Source organism: Chanodichthys erythropterus, chromosome 24 (genome assembly GCF_024489055.1).
Source record: "Chanodichthys erythropterus isolate Z2021 chromosome 24, ASM2448905v1, whole genome shotgun sequence".
In the NCBI taxonomy this organism is placed as follows: Eukaryota; Metazoa; Chordata; class Actinopteri; order Cypriniformes; family Xenocyprididae; genus Chanodichthys; species Chanodichthys erythropterus.
Genome location: NC_090244.1, coordinates 7,775,979 through 7,793,682, shown reverse-complemented (window position 1 = coordinate 7,793,682; position 17,704 = coordinate 7,775,979). Strand labels below are relative to the sequence as shown.

Sequence of the window (17,704 nt, the reverse complement as noted above, 5' to 3'; positions counted from 1 at the left end):
CGCAGAGTAAAGAACCATCAAACAACAAGACCACCTCAGTTTCACCTCATCAAAGACAGGGCAGAGACAGACAGAGACAAGTAAAAGAAAGCGAAAATGCAGATAATATGGCATTACAGTGATAAAGGTTTGAAAATTAAAAAAGAAAAGAAGGAAAATAGGGACGGGTTTGTAGTGACACGATTCGAGATTGATAGATTCAGAGGATGGAAGGAAGGAGGGGCGACACGTGACCAGGAGCCATGTTTGACTTCCTCTGATGCTTACGGCTACTGTAAACCACGGTTCTGCAGTCACTTCCTTTGGACGCCCATAGAGAAGTGGAAAAAAACATTTATCAGAATTTCTTTTATGCATAATAGTTTTAAAAGTATCGGTTTGGTTCAATTTCATAATGATTTTTGAAAGAAGTCTCTGTTTTGCTCATCACGGCTGCATTTATTTAATAAAAAATGCAGTAAAACAGTAATAGTATTAACATTTTACTATTTTAATAACTGTTTTCTATTTAACATATTTTATTATATAATTTATTCCAGTGATTCATCATTAGTCCAGTCTTCAGTGTCACATGATCCTTCAGAAATCATTCTAATATGATGATCTGATGCTCAAGAAACATTTCTTCTTCTTATTATTGCTGTTTAGTATTTTTTTTTTTTAAATCTGTGATATATTTTAGTTTTCATTATTCTTTGATGTATGGAAAGTTCAAAAGAAGTTGAAATAGAAATATTTTGTAACATCAAAAATCTCTTTTCAGTCACTTTTGGTCAATTTAATGTGTCCTTGCAGAATAAAATAATTAATTCCTTTAAAAAACCCTAAACTTTTGGATGCTAGTGTGAGGCATAATATCTGAAAATTATAATCTTCTATTGAGATTGATTTCCCAGAGACCAGTGATATATGACTTAAAATAACAATAATAATACTAATTTTAAATTTGGCCTTCAGATTCTTATAATACGTTCCTCTGACCTAATTAAAACCCAGCAGGCAGATATTATTAACGCTTTAACCCTTTGCTTAACCACAGCAATCAGAAAATCTTCGTGTGTGAAAAGAAATATAAGATGTGAAAAAGGTTTGGTTCGTGTTGATTTCAGTAAACATTAATCATGCTATTTGCATAAAAACGTGATAATTGCTGTAAGAGCTGTGATGCAGTGGACCTCTCTTTTCTAAAATTTCTGTCTAATATGTATAATAATAATAATATAATAAAAACCCCAAGGAAAAAGTCCCAAAAACATGCCAATCACTGAATAAAAGGTTAAAAGCTAGTTAAACTCATTTCCACAGATAATTATCCTAAACTCTAAACTGTAAAGATACATTAACAGTGCACTTGCAGTGAAAAATAATTGTTGGTTTAACTTAAATAAATAAGTTACCTGGTTGCCTTAACATTTTAAGTTCATTGAAATTAAACATTTGAGTTAATACAATGAAGGTGATTGATTTAAATAACAGAAACTCGAAATATTATGTTATCTGAACCACACTGATTACTGAAGTTGATTTGAAAATAGAAATAATGTTGTGATAACAAACAGCTGCTTATTTTATTTCTAGAAAGTATTTCTCTGTAAACCCAAAACATGCCTTTCGACAGAGCTCAGCTTGTATTTACCCAGTGATATTCAATCAAAAAATCCATCCGTCGCCTGCTTGACTAGACAATCGGCACACTTTTTGATCGTGAGCTGGATTAAGAGAAGCGTCTTGCATTATCTGTTAACACAGTCCGGTAAGATTAAATCAAGATCATGTCTGCTGTGTATTTAGGTCAACAGCCATGAGCAAAAGTCTGTCGTCTTTATATGTCTTTGACTGTGTGCTGTTAAGCTGGGCTAAAGTCGCACTCTATCGACCGCCTCTATCTGCTCTTAAACAGTAACAAGGTATGCTGTTGAAGTGTTAAAGTCATTAACTGTAAGTGATAAAGTTACTTATCACCAGAAAATAGTATTTCTAATAATATTACTTTTTTATTGTGCAATTCCTTTAAAAATCATCAGATCTTTTAGGTGTTTATAATGTAAGCTATATTGTGCGATAGACAGAAAGATAGATAGATAGATTCCACAAATATATTATGTATATTAAATATATGCACAAATATATGAATCCATCATCTGTCATTCAGAGTCCTGACAATCTCTTAATGCAACTTTGGCCAAGAACTAATCTATCGAGAAGTCTTGATCTTAAAGACCTTTAAAGAACATACGGATATTCCTCCATCCCCAGTTTTTGAGATCATGAAACCCTTAAGATGAGCGGCAAAGCAGAATAAGCAGAACTTGACCTGATTTTTGAGTCAGATTACACTCAGTTGTTCGATTTCTTCTGGGATAAGGTCATTGTGTCATCCTCAGATGTATGTTGGTTTGTTTATGGTTTAATTTCTGGCGATGTGCTTTAGCACACAAGTCAATTCAATTACCAATGTATTGAAAAAGATGTTTATAGTTTATTTATTAGGGCCGCTCATTAGCTGATGCAAAGCGCCTGTAACCCTTGAGGCTCGTGAGTTTAATTGAGCCTCTGTGGTGAAACGCAGGAAAAGCTGAGGAAGACAACAGCTCAAACATCAGCTAAAGGGATAGTTCACCCAAAAATGAAAATTCTTTCATCATTTACTCACCCTCAAGTTGTTCCAAACCTGTATGAATTTCTGTCTTCTGCTGAACACAAAAGAAGATATGGGTATTGACTTCTGTAGAATGGAAAACAAAATACAATGGAAGTCAGTGGGGTCCATCAACTGTTTGGTTACAAACATTCTTCAGAATATCTTCTTTTGTGTTCAGCAGAAGAAAGAAATTCATACAGGTTTGGAACAACATGAGTAAATGATGACAGAATTTTCATTTTTTGGTGAACTATCCCTTTAAACTAGGACTTGGATAGTTCACCAAAAAATGAAAATCCAGTTATCATTTACTCATGTTTTGTCCATAACGAAAGTTAAGGGGAACTTTGAGACATTTTTTAAAATATCTTATTTTGTGGACAACATGAGAGTAAAAGATAACACAATTTTCATGTTGGGGTGAACTATCCTTTTAAGGCAAGACACTACAGTTTTTTTCATTTCATTTTTTGGCTATTTGTCTTCCATATAGCATGTCTTCTTTCAGACTAGAAAGAAAACCATAGTTAATTTGTGGCTACCATGGAATAACTACAAGAACCATGTTTTTTTGTTTGTTTGTTTTATTCGTAGTAAAACCATGGTTATTTTTTCGTAAGATTGATTTACAAAGTTAGATTCCCAAAAAAAATACAATTTTAATGTCTTAACACACTGTGATTATTTAACTGCTGAAGTATGAATGTGTGCCACCCTATCCACCTGTGGCCTCAACTATAGCCAGGTGAAACGATACGAACAGTCAATGAAGTCAAGTTCAAGTTCACAGATGTCTAGACCCGTCCCGTCTTATACCGTCCCTCTTTCTTTACATTCAGGGGGTCCGTTTGCCCTTTGACCCGTGCGTAAGTTGCTATGGAACGACGGCGAGAGGGTTCAGTAATGTTCCCGTGAAAGGGCCGTGCTGTCAGGGTTGTCTTGTGACGTCCCCCCTCCCCGCCTCCCTCCGCAGCTGGGCACGGTCCCGGAGCCTGGGAATCTTCGGGCTCAGACCTGGTCCACCCCCCACCGAGACTCAGTCTAGCCGTATTCTCACCCCGCCATCTGCACGATCCCACTCCGAGTCCAAGTTCAAATCTAGTCCCATCTCCCATAACGCACAACACTGAGGTGCAAAGGTTCAGTTGTAATTGCGATAATGCGTGTTGTGTTTTTACGCACTGTTCAGTAAATATAAATGGAGATCTGCCAAGTAAGACCGGCGTGGCTTGTCGGTTTTGTAATTGGTTGGCGATGCTCTGAAGGTGTGTGTTGGAGTCGGAAAGAGAATTACTGTGTGTAAGAATGTGTGTGTGTGTGGCTGTCGGGCAGCAGGAGGGTATAATAAAAGGAGTCATTTGCATAAGCTGCATGGAGCCCAAAGAGGGTGTTCGGAGGAAAACAACAAGAAAGAAAAAAGGACAAATCCTACGTTGTGTGGGCAGAAAGAGAAAGCGAGAGCTCGCGTATAGGGGAGAGGGTGGAAATTAACAGAGAAAGACTTGAGGCTGCTCCCCTGTGGTAATGAAAGGCATCAGGAACCTCTATGCATAATATTTGAACACTGTGACAGAGCGCTTACACTGTTTACAAAGAACCATTGAAGAAGAGAGAAAGAAATTGATTACGGATCATTTATTTTGCTTTTGATGAGCGCGGAACATGAAAATATTAAAATTGTATCATCGTCACTCTCTGTGTGAAGCTGTTTTGAGCGGCAGGTACAACAACACTGATCATTTGACTAATAATGTCGGGGCAATTAAAAAAATCACTGTTTAAAGAAGTTAATGCACCTCTGGTTAAAGCATTGATGTGTTTCTCTTTTACAGATGTGGGCTGAATTCGATGGATACACACACTTGTGGGATGAAAATCGACTCATTATGCATCCTGAGAGAACAATGGGAGCCTCAAGCACCTGAAAGTTTAAGAGGCACAAAAAAAATCATGTTTATGGTGGTGTGTGTATATGTGAACACAAGTATTGTGTCTTTAATTAAAAAAAAAGTACTGTATTGTATTTTAATTTAGATCATGTCATCTACACATATTTCTAAAATAATGTATTAATTTTTTAGAAATGTATATATTTTTTTTTACTTTGACAGAGTAAATACACATATTTTAGATTTTTACCAGTATTTTTCCATGTATTTTTACTTATTTTTGTTATATCTATATATAAAATATGTATTCTTTGTATTGTATTTACTGATTATTTAATAATAATAAAAAAAAGTGTGCTTCAAACATGAATTATATACATTTTAAGCTTTGTATTTCATTGAGTCAGGTTTTGTCACACCTGACAAACGTGTGAAGAGGTAATTACTGTAAGATAATTGGCTATTTTTAGCCTAAACACTTGTATAATGATGAGATGATCATCTTGAACAGCAGTTTTTTTTAACGAGCAGCGATACTTACGCAAATGAATGTGGGTTATTCACGACGTTTTGCAAAATATTTTATTAAAAACACTTAAAATATAATAAATTATTTAAGCACGATTTATTTAAAATCAAAATATGTTAACATTAAAAAAAGACCAGCTACACCTTTAAGAAATATGAAAACACCCTTCGAAAATGTAGCTGATTTAGGCAAATTTGTCATGAAAACGCCGTCTTTATAATTTAGTACAATAAATTAAAGGGTCTGTATGTTTATATCTGAAATTTTTAGTCTATATTTATCATATTATTTAACAAATTTCACAACAAAGCATGTATAATTTTCTATCCGTGTGAGCTATCAATTCCTCCTACATCCGTGCAGATGACTGTGTGAAAGTCTCTATCAGTGACCTCTGAGCCAGCTAGCATTAAGTGTTAATTAGCCAATGAATGGAGGATATGTGACTACCAGACGCTACAACGTGCCGGGAATCCCGCACGCGAATTCACTAATCCTACTATTGCGAAGGATCGGCAATTAATATTCATAATTTATTTAGTATTCAAAACACAAACGTTCACCATTGGACAGTTACGATTCAACGTCAGCGTGATCAAATGAATATTCAAAACACAAGTTTTAACCATTGGACGTTTTAGCAAGAGACGTCAGACGTACTTGTTTAGTATTCAGAAGCTAAGCTTTCGCCATAGTAGGAATTGTAAATTCTCGTCAGGAAAACGATTTCTGTAACACATACACGGATAAAATAAGCTCGGCATTTGTGTGGAACTGAGGGAAACGGTTAACTAAGTACCTTTACACATAAATAAAATTATCGCCTTTAAAATATTTTACTTATAACGTCAATTTCTTAAAAGAAAACGTCTAAATTGTGACTCAGTATCATACCCAGGCACGTGCACACATAGACAAAAAAGGGGCTTGAGCACCTGCCCTTTTTCTTCCTGGAGAGAAAGTGCCCTTTTTTCTGGGGTGCTTTTTTTTTTTTTTTTTTTTTAATAAATGAATATATATATTCCTGTTTGCGCTCAGCTTCCCTGTCAAACAAATATATTTACTTTATAAAACAAATAAAAAACAAATAATAATAATAAAAAAAAACTATATCAGGTCGGCTTTGTCGAGTTCAGATGCCCTCACTCCGCGACACGCCATTCATGCCCGCACGCACGCACGCGCGCCCCACCTCACCTCACCTCACCTCGAGTTTGCTGCTGGCTGAAAACTTGTGACAACTATTTCCGCGAAAATGCAACTGCTGCCTGGCGATAAGAAGCGAAAAAGAAAAAAGGCCCTAGATGGATGCATCCCGTGCATTTCTTTCAGGTAGGCTAGCCATTGTTCACAAACCTGAAAGTTTTGTCTATTTAAGGGCTATTTATACATTTAACGCTGCATTAATAGTTTGACCACAATCAACACATCTGCCTGATTTGATACTAATGAAATATATGTCATATTATAATTTAAATTATTGTATTGTGCTATGCATTGAGTATGGTAAACACTTGACCGATAGGTTGGGCTGTCAATACCAGAAGAGGAGCATCCATGAACCACATTATTAGACAGTTTTCTAAGGATGCATGGTTTATTAAAACCATTTAAAAATCATAATACAGCATCAGCTACATAATGCTATTCTTAAATCTACGCTTACACATGATAATACATCAATACAAGTTTAAACCCTCGCTCTGTCTTTGCGTGTTTGATGTCCACATATTCTTGTTGAAGAAATTACAGTGACTAGCATTTCTATCATAGTTGGCTTTGATCGTGGATTTGATCATGCTGTGCTGTCTAACAACAAAAATCAGCAGGCTTTTGGCGCCCTCTGCAGGCATTTGTTATAACATATAATGTATTAACAGTTCAGGAATTTTTTTTGATGTGTTTAAATATGCAGATTAGCTTATTTTGGTTAATTTAGAAGAAATCTACAGATGCAAACAGATGGAGGGTAGTAGGCTTAAAACAAACTCCATCTAAATGTGTAGGGTTATGGTTAAGTTTTCTTTCCATTAGAGTAAAAGACATGGCAGCAAAAATGGACCTTAAAATTGTAAAATTGTAAAATCTTAAAATTGTCCACTTCATGAAAGAAGTATTCCAATAACACCAAAAAATTAAAACTATTTATTGATTTGTGCAAAATAAACAAATTATTAGTGAAACTATGTCCCTCTTCTTGGTGCAGTCATTTATTCTAAATATATAGGCTACTTGAAAATAGTTGCTGTTGACTTCTCTTGTGATAAACCTAGTGAATACTAAAGAAGACCATGGTCTCTGTGTGAACTGATTATTTTGTAGAAATCTGTGGAGTATAAAACAATTGCATGAGTGTAAGTGAAGTCAAAGTTGTCTTAATATATTTAAGGGTTCGTTATTTTTTAAATAAATAATTATGAAAAGTGCCCTTTTTTCCACTTGAGCCCCTGCCCCCCAAAATGTCTGTGCACGTCCCTGATCATACCTAAACAAACCTAAATTACACAATCATTCACACTGTGATGACGCGTTTTAACGGTCATCAGCATCGTAAATTTCGAAAAGTTCTTTATATATATATATATATTTTTTTTTTTAAATGTATGTACATCTATAACACTATACTTCGTATTGTATTACCTTTTCATCAAATTACAAAAAAAAAAAAAAAAAAAGTTGCTCTCTTCTGACTGCTCTTATCATGTTGAGATTTTGTTGAGTTATTTGAGAAAATGGGGATACAAAAATATATATTTAATGTATTCTCTCATTCATTCTTAAATAAATATCAGTTGATTTTGACACAGGATATTCAAACTACTAATCTATTATCTACTAAACTACTATACACACACTCACACAAATACAAAATTACATTTTGGGGTTTTTAATTTATTTGTAAATTTACAGAAAATATTTGTAGTAGCCTAATTATTTATCTTCATTTATGGACTAAATTGAACTATTGTTATTGTGGAAAAACAAAACCACAAAATAAATGAAAAAAAAACAAAACAACAGAAACACATATAAGAAGTATTTTGGTTCTTTACTGGTAATGACTTTGGCTCCTTTAGACCAGACCACTAAATGGACACTTAATGGAGTCCAGATGAATGAATATCAGATGGACAGGGACCGGCTGGTCGCTCCCTAGAGGACAATAAACTGGACCAAAGCCAAAGGTCAGAGTGCAGAGTGACAGGTCGAGAACTGCTAATTGAGTGGCCATTTCCTCTTTCTCCCCAGTGACCAGTGAGGGCGGATGACACAGAGATCCCTAAAACATCTGCATGTCAATGAGTCTACGACCATTACAGATAGATAGATAGATAGATAGATAGATAGATAGATAGATAGATAGATAGATAGATAGATAGATAGATAGATAGATAGATAGATAGATAGATAGATAGATAGATAGATAGATAGATAGATAGATAGATATTTCCATTCCACAACTGAACATTTTCTGTTTTTTCGCAGGATTTCTGTCTCTTCCTGAGGATATATGTGTATTTCACGTTAGCATACCAATAGAGCCGGAGCCTGTGAACCCCCCTGACCCCTTGAACCCTCTCCCCCAAACATGAATAGCATCACTCAAGGCCGGGACGGGCTTTTCAGCCGGCCTGAGTCGTGCCTAAGCTCCTAAACATGATGATTTAATGTATCCTCAGCCCCCCGGGTAGCTTTTGCAGGGACTAACAGAAGTTTGTTTAAGACACAAACCCCCCTGTAAAGACATGCCTCCCCTTCTAACGCTCTCTCTCAGTTACTCGCACACAAACGTCCCGCCCCTCCTCTTCTTCAGGCTCCACACTTGGCAAAATTAAGGGTCTGATCTAACAAGGGCTCTTTCATCCGCTGAGAAAGTATCTGTTCTTCTGGCTTCTGTAGAACTACACTGGCAAAGAAAAGAAAGGACATTTACTCGTTCTGAACTGAACCCATAATAATCTGCACATTAACTCACTGCAGAAGACATGAGAGAATGACCGGGATGTTAAAGACAAATAGAAGAGAGGGAAAGAGAGAGATTTACAAATATAAAGAGCTGAAGACATGGTAGAATTTACTGTATTTTTCTAAATTTTGGTTTCACTATATTATTACAATTATCATAAACTCTATGATTGTATGGAATTAAAATATGAGTATATAAATCAGCTTTAATGTTGTTTTGTACTCCTTGTTGCTTTATTCAAATAAATAGATATGTTATAAATATATAGCTATGCTAACATGTTGTTATTTTTGGAAAAAATATAAATAAAATTATGAAATAGGCGGAAAAAAAAACAAAACAAAAAAACATTAACAGCCATAGGCTTAGTATAGGCCTATTTTATGTTTTTTTTTATGTTAAAATACATTTTGTTTCAGTTGCTATATTATATTATATTATATTATATTATATTATATTATATTATATTATATTATATTATATTATATTATATTATATTATATTATATTATATTATATTATATTATATTATATTATATTATATTAATTCAGGTTCATTTCCTATGAAGATAGCGCCCTCATGCGACAATAGTAGGAATACATGTTGGTCTTTGAATTCGACTAAAGTTCCTCGAGAAACATTTCCAGACCGACTTGATAAATTAACGCAGTTAAGATTGTGTTAATATAGTGTTTTGTTTCTTTTTTGGGGAGAGCTTTGTATTTTAAACTCATCATAAGCTGTATCAAAGCCGAGAAGTGACATAAAGCGCGCAATGTTACTGACTAAAATGAGACGGTTATCGCGCAATTAAACGTTATTTGATCATTGTGAATGTAGCTCATGTTGTCTTTTAGCATTCTTTAACTAATATGAAGAAGGGTACACTTCATGAGTGCAAAACTGCGACCCCGGCAGGACTCGAACCTGCAATCTTCTGATCCGAAGTCAGACGCCTTATCCATTAGGCCACGAGGCCACTTCCTGTAGACAGAGAAAATGTCCGCTCCTATGTTTATTGGTGTATATATAGGTATCACGTTTGTGTAAACGCAACTATCAGAGAAATTACGTTATATCTGGGAGTACAAAACAAAACAACAGAGGATATGAAAAAAAAAAAATCGAAATATAGGTGAGGATAAACGGAAGTAGATTCGGATTTTTATCCTTTCCAGCGTCTCCGCCGTTGATGAAATATCACATACGGCGTTATCACGTGGTACCAAAGCACTGGGTGTCGCTGTGGGCAAGTCGAGCTTCATAGAAACACAGTATTTCTTCGAATAACACTGTAGTGTGCATGTGTGGTGCACCCGAATGTTTCTGTTTAGGGTCAGTGTCTGCATTTGGGAGCAAAATGTTTACATTACTATAAAGAAAGCGGTTTGCAAGTACAGCAGCATGGACAACGAGGCAGCGTCATATTCATCTAACGGTAGTTAATCAGGTATTCTGATATGAAGTTGTCACAGTTGAGTTTATGAATTCTCAGATTAAATAAAATAAGAAAGATGCTTTATTAAAGTATTTTAAAAATACTTGTCCTCGTATTTATGTCTGCAATAAATAAAACCGAACCCCAACTATGTTGTTTTTAGCTCAGGAAAATAATAATAAACTATTATTCACAATAATAACATATATTTAATTATTAAATATAATGTAAAATTAAATGTGAAGATGTTATATGATTATAGTATATTTATATTACATTTACAAAACATAAAAAAATAAAAAAGTTTTCATAAATAAAAAACACATAAGATTGAGCTTATACATAGTCTTGACATGGTTATTTGTGGTCTGTGAAATTTCTCATTGTTTATTTTTTTATTTTCCAGGTTGTATGTTTCATCCAGTGCCCTAATATGATCCGTCTGATATCATGTCACCGGTGGCGGACGGTTGTCCAAACTGGAGTTTGGTTGAGGTGTTGCTCCACCTCAGTGAAGCCCATATCCCAGCAGGGATCAGATGAGACCCGTCTGAATCCTCTCAACATCCAGATGCTCTCCAGGAACCTGCAGGAGCAGATATTTCGGGGCCGGATACAGGAGTACACGGATGAGGATGTTGAACGCAGTATAAGACACTTGGAGCAACATAAACTCTGGGGGAAAGAAACAGACCTGTTACCTGACGTAGAACTCAAATTACCTGAAATGTACGGCAGTGACATTGACGAACATTTCCGATTACTTGCCCAAAAGCAGAGCCTTCCTTACCTGGATGCGGCCAGCAAGCTTCAGAGAGCTCAGCTTCCCGGGATGCCCAAGGAATGGGCTTGGGAAGTGGGCTGGACTCGGTATGGGGCGGGTGGAGAGTGCCACAGCGTGAATTTCCCAGATGAGAAAGCTCTTGTGTTTGATGTGGAAGTCTGTATGGCAGAGGGACACTGTCCTACTTTAGCCGTGGCTGTTTCCCCAACTGCTTGGTGAGGGTTATTTACTATAACAGCAGGTAAGTATTTACCATTCCCGTCTCCACTGATTCCAGAAACTTTTGTGGTGTTTCAGGTACTCGTGGTGCAGTAAGAGGCTTGTGGAGGACAGATACACCTGGTCTAGTGATCTGACGCTGGCTGATCTCATCCCAATGGAGACTCCCACAAACTCCAGCCAGCCACGGGGCGGTGTGTGGCAGGAGAGGCTCGTGGTCGGACACAATGTGAGCTTTGATCGGGCGCACATTAAAGAACAGTACTTACTGAAGGTGAGATCCATTTAAGATCCATTTCAGACGTTTCTTCCTTTTTCTGATGATTGTAAGGGTGCAAAGATATTAACATTCTATACTATTTGGTCTTAAAATATTGATAAATTAAAGCTGAAACCATAAAATTTTAAAAGAACACTCCACTTTTTAAAAAAAATAGGCTCATTTTCCATCTCCCCTAGAGTTAAACAGTTGAGTTTTACCGTTTTCAAATCCATTCAGCCGATCTCCGGTTGTGGCGGTACCAATTTTAGCATAGCTTAGCATAGTTCATTGAATCTGATTAGACCGTTAGCATCTCACTCAAAAATGACCAAAGAGTTTCGATATTTTTCCTATTTAAAATTTGACTCTTCTGTAATTACATCGTGTACTAAGACCGACGGAAAATGAAAAGTTGCGATTTTCTAGGCTGATATGGCTAGGAACTATACTCTCAATCCAGCGTAATAATCAAGGAACTTTGCAGCCGTACCATTGGTGCAGCAGGCACTATTACGCACCGCCTCTCACAATGTAACAAGGTTACCTTGGTTACAAGGGACGCTCCTTGTGCAAGCAGGTGGTCACAGGCGCTGCGTAATATTATTGCAATAATCAATAATCAAGTTCCTTGATTATTACGCTGGAATAAGTGTATAGTTCCTAGCCATATCGGCCTAGAAAATCGCGACTTTTCATTTTCCGTCAGTCTTAATACATGACGTAACTACAGAAGAGTCAAGTTTTAAATAGTAAAAAATATCGAAACTCTTTTGTCATTTTTGAGCGAGATGCTAACGGTCTAATCAGATTCAATGAACTATGCTAAGCTATGCTAAAAGTGGTACCGGCAGACCCGGAGATCGGCTGAATGGATTCGAAAACGGCAAATCTCAACTGTTTAACTTAAGTTGTTTTAAGTGTTTTCTTAAGTAATTTTCAAAAATAGTGGAGTGTTCCTTTAAATGCTAATGATTTTAATTTCTAAAAACAAATGTAGGTATCAGGGTTTCCCAAACTGGTCAACTGGAGTTGATAAAAAGCTAATAATTAATTGAATCAAATGAATAAATGGATAATTTAAAAATAAAATTAATATTGAAATATTTAATGTTTTTTTGCATGTGATGTGACCATTAACCAGCATCAGAGAACCATGAACACACCAAAATGTATTGAAATATTAACTTAAAAAGTTAAATAAAAAAAAATATTTCATGTAAAAGGGTTGTTAAATGTAAATGTAAAAAAATCATTGCCGAAGCTAAAATAAAATAAAATATATCTGTTAGATGAAAAACGTACACTTTGAAATGTTAACGGACTGAACTGAAATAAAATAAAATAAGTTAACTACTTAAAACTGAAATTGAAATAAAAATAAAAAGCTAATTACAAATTAAACTCAAATTAAAAACTAATAAAAAAGACAAAGGCTCATAACAAAATTATGAAAAATTAAACTAAAATACAATACAATATATTTTTTTAAATATAATAAAAAAATGAAAATAAAAACTAATTACAAATAATAATAAACAATGTAATATTATATAAATTACACGTACAATTAAATATCCGATATTAACCCCAACTGTCACCGTCCCCCTTGCGGGACACTGTTTTTATTTATTGCCCTTTTTTGTATCTCATATTTTATTAATCACCATAAATTAGGTATCATTTGAAAGCTTAAAAACTCAGGATTTATACTGTAAAATAATACTGTAAAATCGTGTAAAATAGAATTTATACTGTTGTAAAATTGAACATTGGTTTACCATGGAAACGGTACTTTAAATCCTTTCAGCAGGCTCCTCCCCCTAGTGGGCGTTGTCATGTTTCATATTACAAAATTTATTTAACTACTTTATAGTCTCAACTTTTCTAATCTTGATAAAACACATATCATTGGAAAGGTCTGAATCTGTTTAGTTATACAACTGATATTTGGACAGAAATTTCATAATATGTTACAGGAGAATGCATCAAAAAAAAATTCAGTGGAATGTGGATGAAAATCTAATGGGAGCTTCAAATTTTGTGATATCAACTTCAAATGTGGAACACAACTTGGTTAGACATATGGCTTTGATTTTATATACTTTTAGATATATAATATATATTTTATATAAAATATAAAAAAATGAGTACAGTACATTTTAATTTACAGTAAATTTAAACTTCTATAAAGTTTTCATGCTTTTATTTTTTTAAGTGCTTTCAGTGTACTTCAGCAACAATCTGCTGAGTGTCTTCTTTAAAACAAGACCAAACTTAGGTCTGTATTCCAAAGCATTCTTGAATTTCATCGTTTCAAGTTTGGATACGGCAATTTCAAGTTTGGATACGGCATTTTCACGTCTATATGATAAATTTGACAAAATCTCTAATATCAGCTGATTCTGATATATCATGCATGTGCTTTTGGGTTGGTCTGTGCAGGGCTCCAAGATGCGTTTCCTGGACACAATGAGTCTCCACATGGCGATCTCAGGGCTGACGGGATTCCAGCGCTCGCTCTGGATGGCCAGCAAACACGGCAAGAGAAAAGGCCTACAGGAAGTGAAGGAGCACATGAAGCGCGTTGGCCGTCGCTCTGAGGGCCCTATGGTTTGTGCAAACCTTTTGTCAGATCAGCCTTAATAGTTTACTGTACTGTAGAGAATATTAAATTGTATGTATTTTCTCATGCAGATTGGCTCATGGGAATGGCTTGATATCAGTAGCATTAATAACCTTGCTGATGTTCATGCTCTCTACGTGGGAGGAGAACCGTTGAAGAAGGAACCTAGGGATGTGTTCGTGAAGGGCAGCATGTCTGATGTCAGGACCAATTTTCAGGTAAGCAGGACGTTTAAAGAGTAAATTTTTTTTTTGTGTCCACTAGAATAGGTTTTCATGTTTGAATGTTTCATGGTGTCAGAAACGCTCTGTTATGAAGCCCCTCCTTCCGAAAAGCACAATGTGCTCTGATTGGTCAGTTGGACCAGTGTGTTGTGATTGGTTAACTGCTTTGAGCGTCATGCCCCTTACCTTAACCTCAGGTTTTAGTTTCTCAGGTGTAAACACTAAGGCTGTGTCCGAAATCACGTACTTCCATACTATATAGTAGGTGAAAAACGGTATGTGACAAAAGAAATATGTCAGAATTCACAGTACTCATAAAAGAGTAGGCAAAAAGTCTGGCAAGATTCTGATGAGTGCATATGATGGACACTTTACTGTATAAATTTATCCACTAACCATTCAGAAACGTCCAGTTTCAGCCTAAAAGTTGTAACTTCTTTCTGAGTCTCTCCATCAGTGTCTGACTCCGGTTTGAACAATGTAAGGCTGAACACTGTTACTGACAATCCTCATTTTGGCTGCGTGAGATTGTCCAGCTTTGTTGTTGTTGAGCAACTGAAGCACGAGCTGTAAAAGTGCCGCCCTCTTTTGGAATAGCAGCTCATTTGCATTTAAAGGGACACACACAAAAATGGTGTTTTTACCCAAATAGGGGCAAATTTGACAAGCTATAATAAATGATCTGTGATTTTGAGCTGAAACTTCACAGACACATTCTGGGGACACCAGAGACTTGTAACAGGATGCTGCATGTTATGCTGCATAAACAAGTTATACCATTTCATAAATTAATAAAAGTACAAATAAAGGAATAAATCATAACGTCTCCTCTGTTTGATGCTTTAGGAGCTGATGCAGTACTGTGCTCTTGATGTTTTAGCCACACATGAGGTCTTCACAGAGCAGCTTCCTCTCTTTATGGAGAGGTATGGTACTTAATTTACATAAACCCGCCCACAGCTTAACATTGTGGCATATTATTGTTTAAGTGACCTGTCACTCATCATCTGTGTTTTTCTAGGTGTCCTCACCCAGTGACACTTGCAGGTATGCTAGAAATGGGCGTGTGCTACCTTCCTGTCAATCAGAACTGGAGGCGGTACTTAGAAGATGCTCAGGCCACTTATGATGAGCTGCAGAGAGAGATGAAGAAATCGTTGATGACTTTGGCTGACGATGCCTGCCAGTTATTGGAGGATGATCGGTAAACGCACATCAGTTTCTTTCTCTTTCTTTCATAACATTCATTGACAGAAAATTACCCACTTCTACAGACCATACAGTTCTTTATTTGCCTACTTATAACTCGACTGGTGTAAAATTGATTATGCTAACAGTTTTAGTGCTCAGTGATCCAATATTTAGTTATTATTGGTGTGGTCTGCTGTTCAGGTACAAAGATGATCCTTGGCTGTGGGACTTGGATTGGGACGTTCAGGACTTCAAGCAGAAGAAAATGCCTGTGAGCAAGAAGAAAGCCAAACAGGAGGCAGAGGCAACAGCCGCAGCCAACGAAAACATACCCAAAGACTGGGATGAGGGTAAGGGTTTTTTAATTCCACATTTAATCTTGCATTATGATGATATATCATTGCTTGAACATTTTTAATATTTTTCAGTAGCTGGCTGGCAAGATGAAGGTTTCAATGCTGATTTACAGTATTTTTCTTTCTTGAAATGTTCGAAATAGTTTGCTGTCAGTTAAAGTTCCTTAAATACACTACAGTTCAAAAGTTTGGGGTTGGTAAGATTTTTTTAAAGGGGACCTATTATGCCCCTTTTCACAAGATGTAATATAAGTCTCTGGTGTCCCCAGAATGTGTCTGTGAAGTTTCAGCTCAAAATATCCCACAGATCATTTATTATAGCTTGTCAAATTTGCCCCTATTTGGGTGTGAGCAAAAACATGCCATTTTTGTGTGTCCCTTTAAATGCAAATGAGCTGCTGCTCCAAAAGAGGGCGGAGCTTTAACAGCTCGTGCTTCAGTTGCTCAACAACAACAAAGCAGGAGAATCTCACGCAGCCAAAATGAGGATTGTCAGTAATATGTTCAGCTTTACATTGTTCAAACAATGTTTCTATTTGAATATATTTTAAAATGTAATTTATTCCTGTGATGCAAAGTGAAATTTTCAGCATCATTACTCCAGTCTTCAGTGTCACATGATCCCTCAGAAGTCATTATAATATGCTGATTTGGTAACTCTCATAATTATTAAATGTCATGGTAGTTAATTGATCAAAAGCTGCATAACTCTGAATCAGGATAAGAGGAACAATAACATTATTAACCCTCTGTTTCAGACCCAGGTCCTCCTTTAGAAGAAGATGAGGCTGGTCCAGACCCCAGAAGAGAGCTTTTACAGAGACTGAAGGAGACTGTCAGCTGCCTGCCAAAGAGGAGACAGCACTTACCGGCCCACCCCAGGTGAGTGCCGCCCCCTGTTATCCCGTTTGGGTAAAATAGCACAGGGTTCCACATTGCATGTGTGCACATTTTGCATTGTTTATGGTCAGCTGGTACCGTAAGCTGAGTGTGAAGATGTCTGAGGACGAAGACTGGTTTCCTGGAGCCAGTCTCATCAGTCTACAGATGAGGGTCACGCCCAAGCTGATGGGCCTCACGTGGGACGGCTTTCCCCTTCACTACACTGACAAGCACGGCTGGGGTTACCTGGTACCAGGCCGCAGAGATAACCTGGACACCTCAGAGGATAGTGAAGGACCTATATGTCCATACAGGTAAAATAAAGCGAGGATAAGAATGTGTTTATTAGAAAAACAGACAGCAAAAAAAAAAAAACTTGGTTTCCAGGGCAATTGAGAGCATCTATAAGGAGTATTGTGAGCGGAAGGGGAAGGAGCAGCCCCAATATCTGGACATCCCACCTTCTGATGACTTCATGTTGACGGACAGTGCCGTGTGGCAGACGGTTAGAGCTTTGCATGTTATTAAACAGGCTTTTTAGGGATGGTGTTTTCTGTGAAAGTGTCTGCATGTTTTTGTCATGTGTGTAGGTTGAAGAAGTGAGTCGACTGGAGGTGTTTGATGATGAAGTGCTGAGTACAGCAGGCCCATCCAAGAAGATCAAGGTTCACTTCATTTAAACCTCATGATAACCAAAAA

At 36.4% G+C, this 17,704-nt stretch overlaps 1 protein-coding gene and 1 non-coding gene across 3 annotated transcripts in view; one reads left to right on the top strand and one right to left on the bottom strand.

The window, feature by feature from the left end:
- Nucleotides 1-9,932: 9,932 nt before the first annotated feature.
- On the bottom strand, nt 9,933-10,005 carry trnar-ucg (transfer RNA arginine (anticodon UCG)). Its single transcript has one exon. It is a non-coding gene; the product is annotated as a tRNA-Arg (tRNA).
- A 121-nt stretch (nt 10,006-10,126) lies between these two features.
- polg (polymerase (DNA directed), gamma) overlaps nt 10,127-17,704 on the top strand; it is a 15,065-nt gene continuing 7,487 nt past the window's right edge. Inside the window, exons 1-12 of one of the 2 annotated variants that reach the window (XM_067379617.1) lie at nt 10,127-10,464; nt 10,871-11,463; nt 11,546-11,741; nt 14,172-14,339; nt 14,424-14,570; nt 15,423-15,502; nt 15,598-15,780; nt 15,969-16,117; nt 16,882-17,005; nt 17,095-17,319; nt 17,393-17,510; nt 17,596-17,670. In XM_067379617.1, coding sequence (XP_067235718.1) covers nt 10,898-11,463; nt 11,546-11,741; nt 14,172-14,339; nt 14,424-14,570; nt 15,423-15,502; nt 15,598-15,780; nt 15,969-16,117; nt 16,882-17,005; nt 17,095-17,319; nt 17,393-17,510; nt 17,596-17,670 — 2,031 coding nt within the window. In that variant the 5' untranslated portion in view covers nt 10,127-10,464; nt 10,871-10,897. Of the gene's footprint in view, nt 10,477-10,870; nt 11,464-11,545; nt 11,742-14,171; nt 14,340-14,423; nt 14,571-15,422; nt 15,503-15,597; nt 15,781-15,968; nt 16,118-16,881; nt 17,006-17,094; nt 17,320-17,392; nt 17,511-17,595; nt 17,671-17,704 lie in introns of both variants that reach the window. The other variant, XM_067379616.1, reaches the window with a different exon arrangement.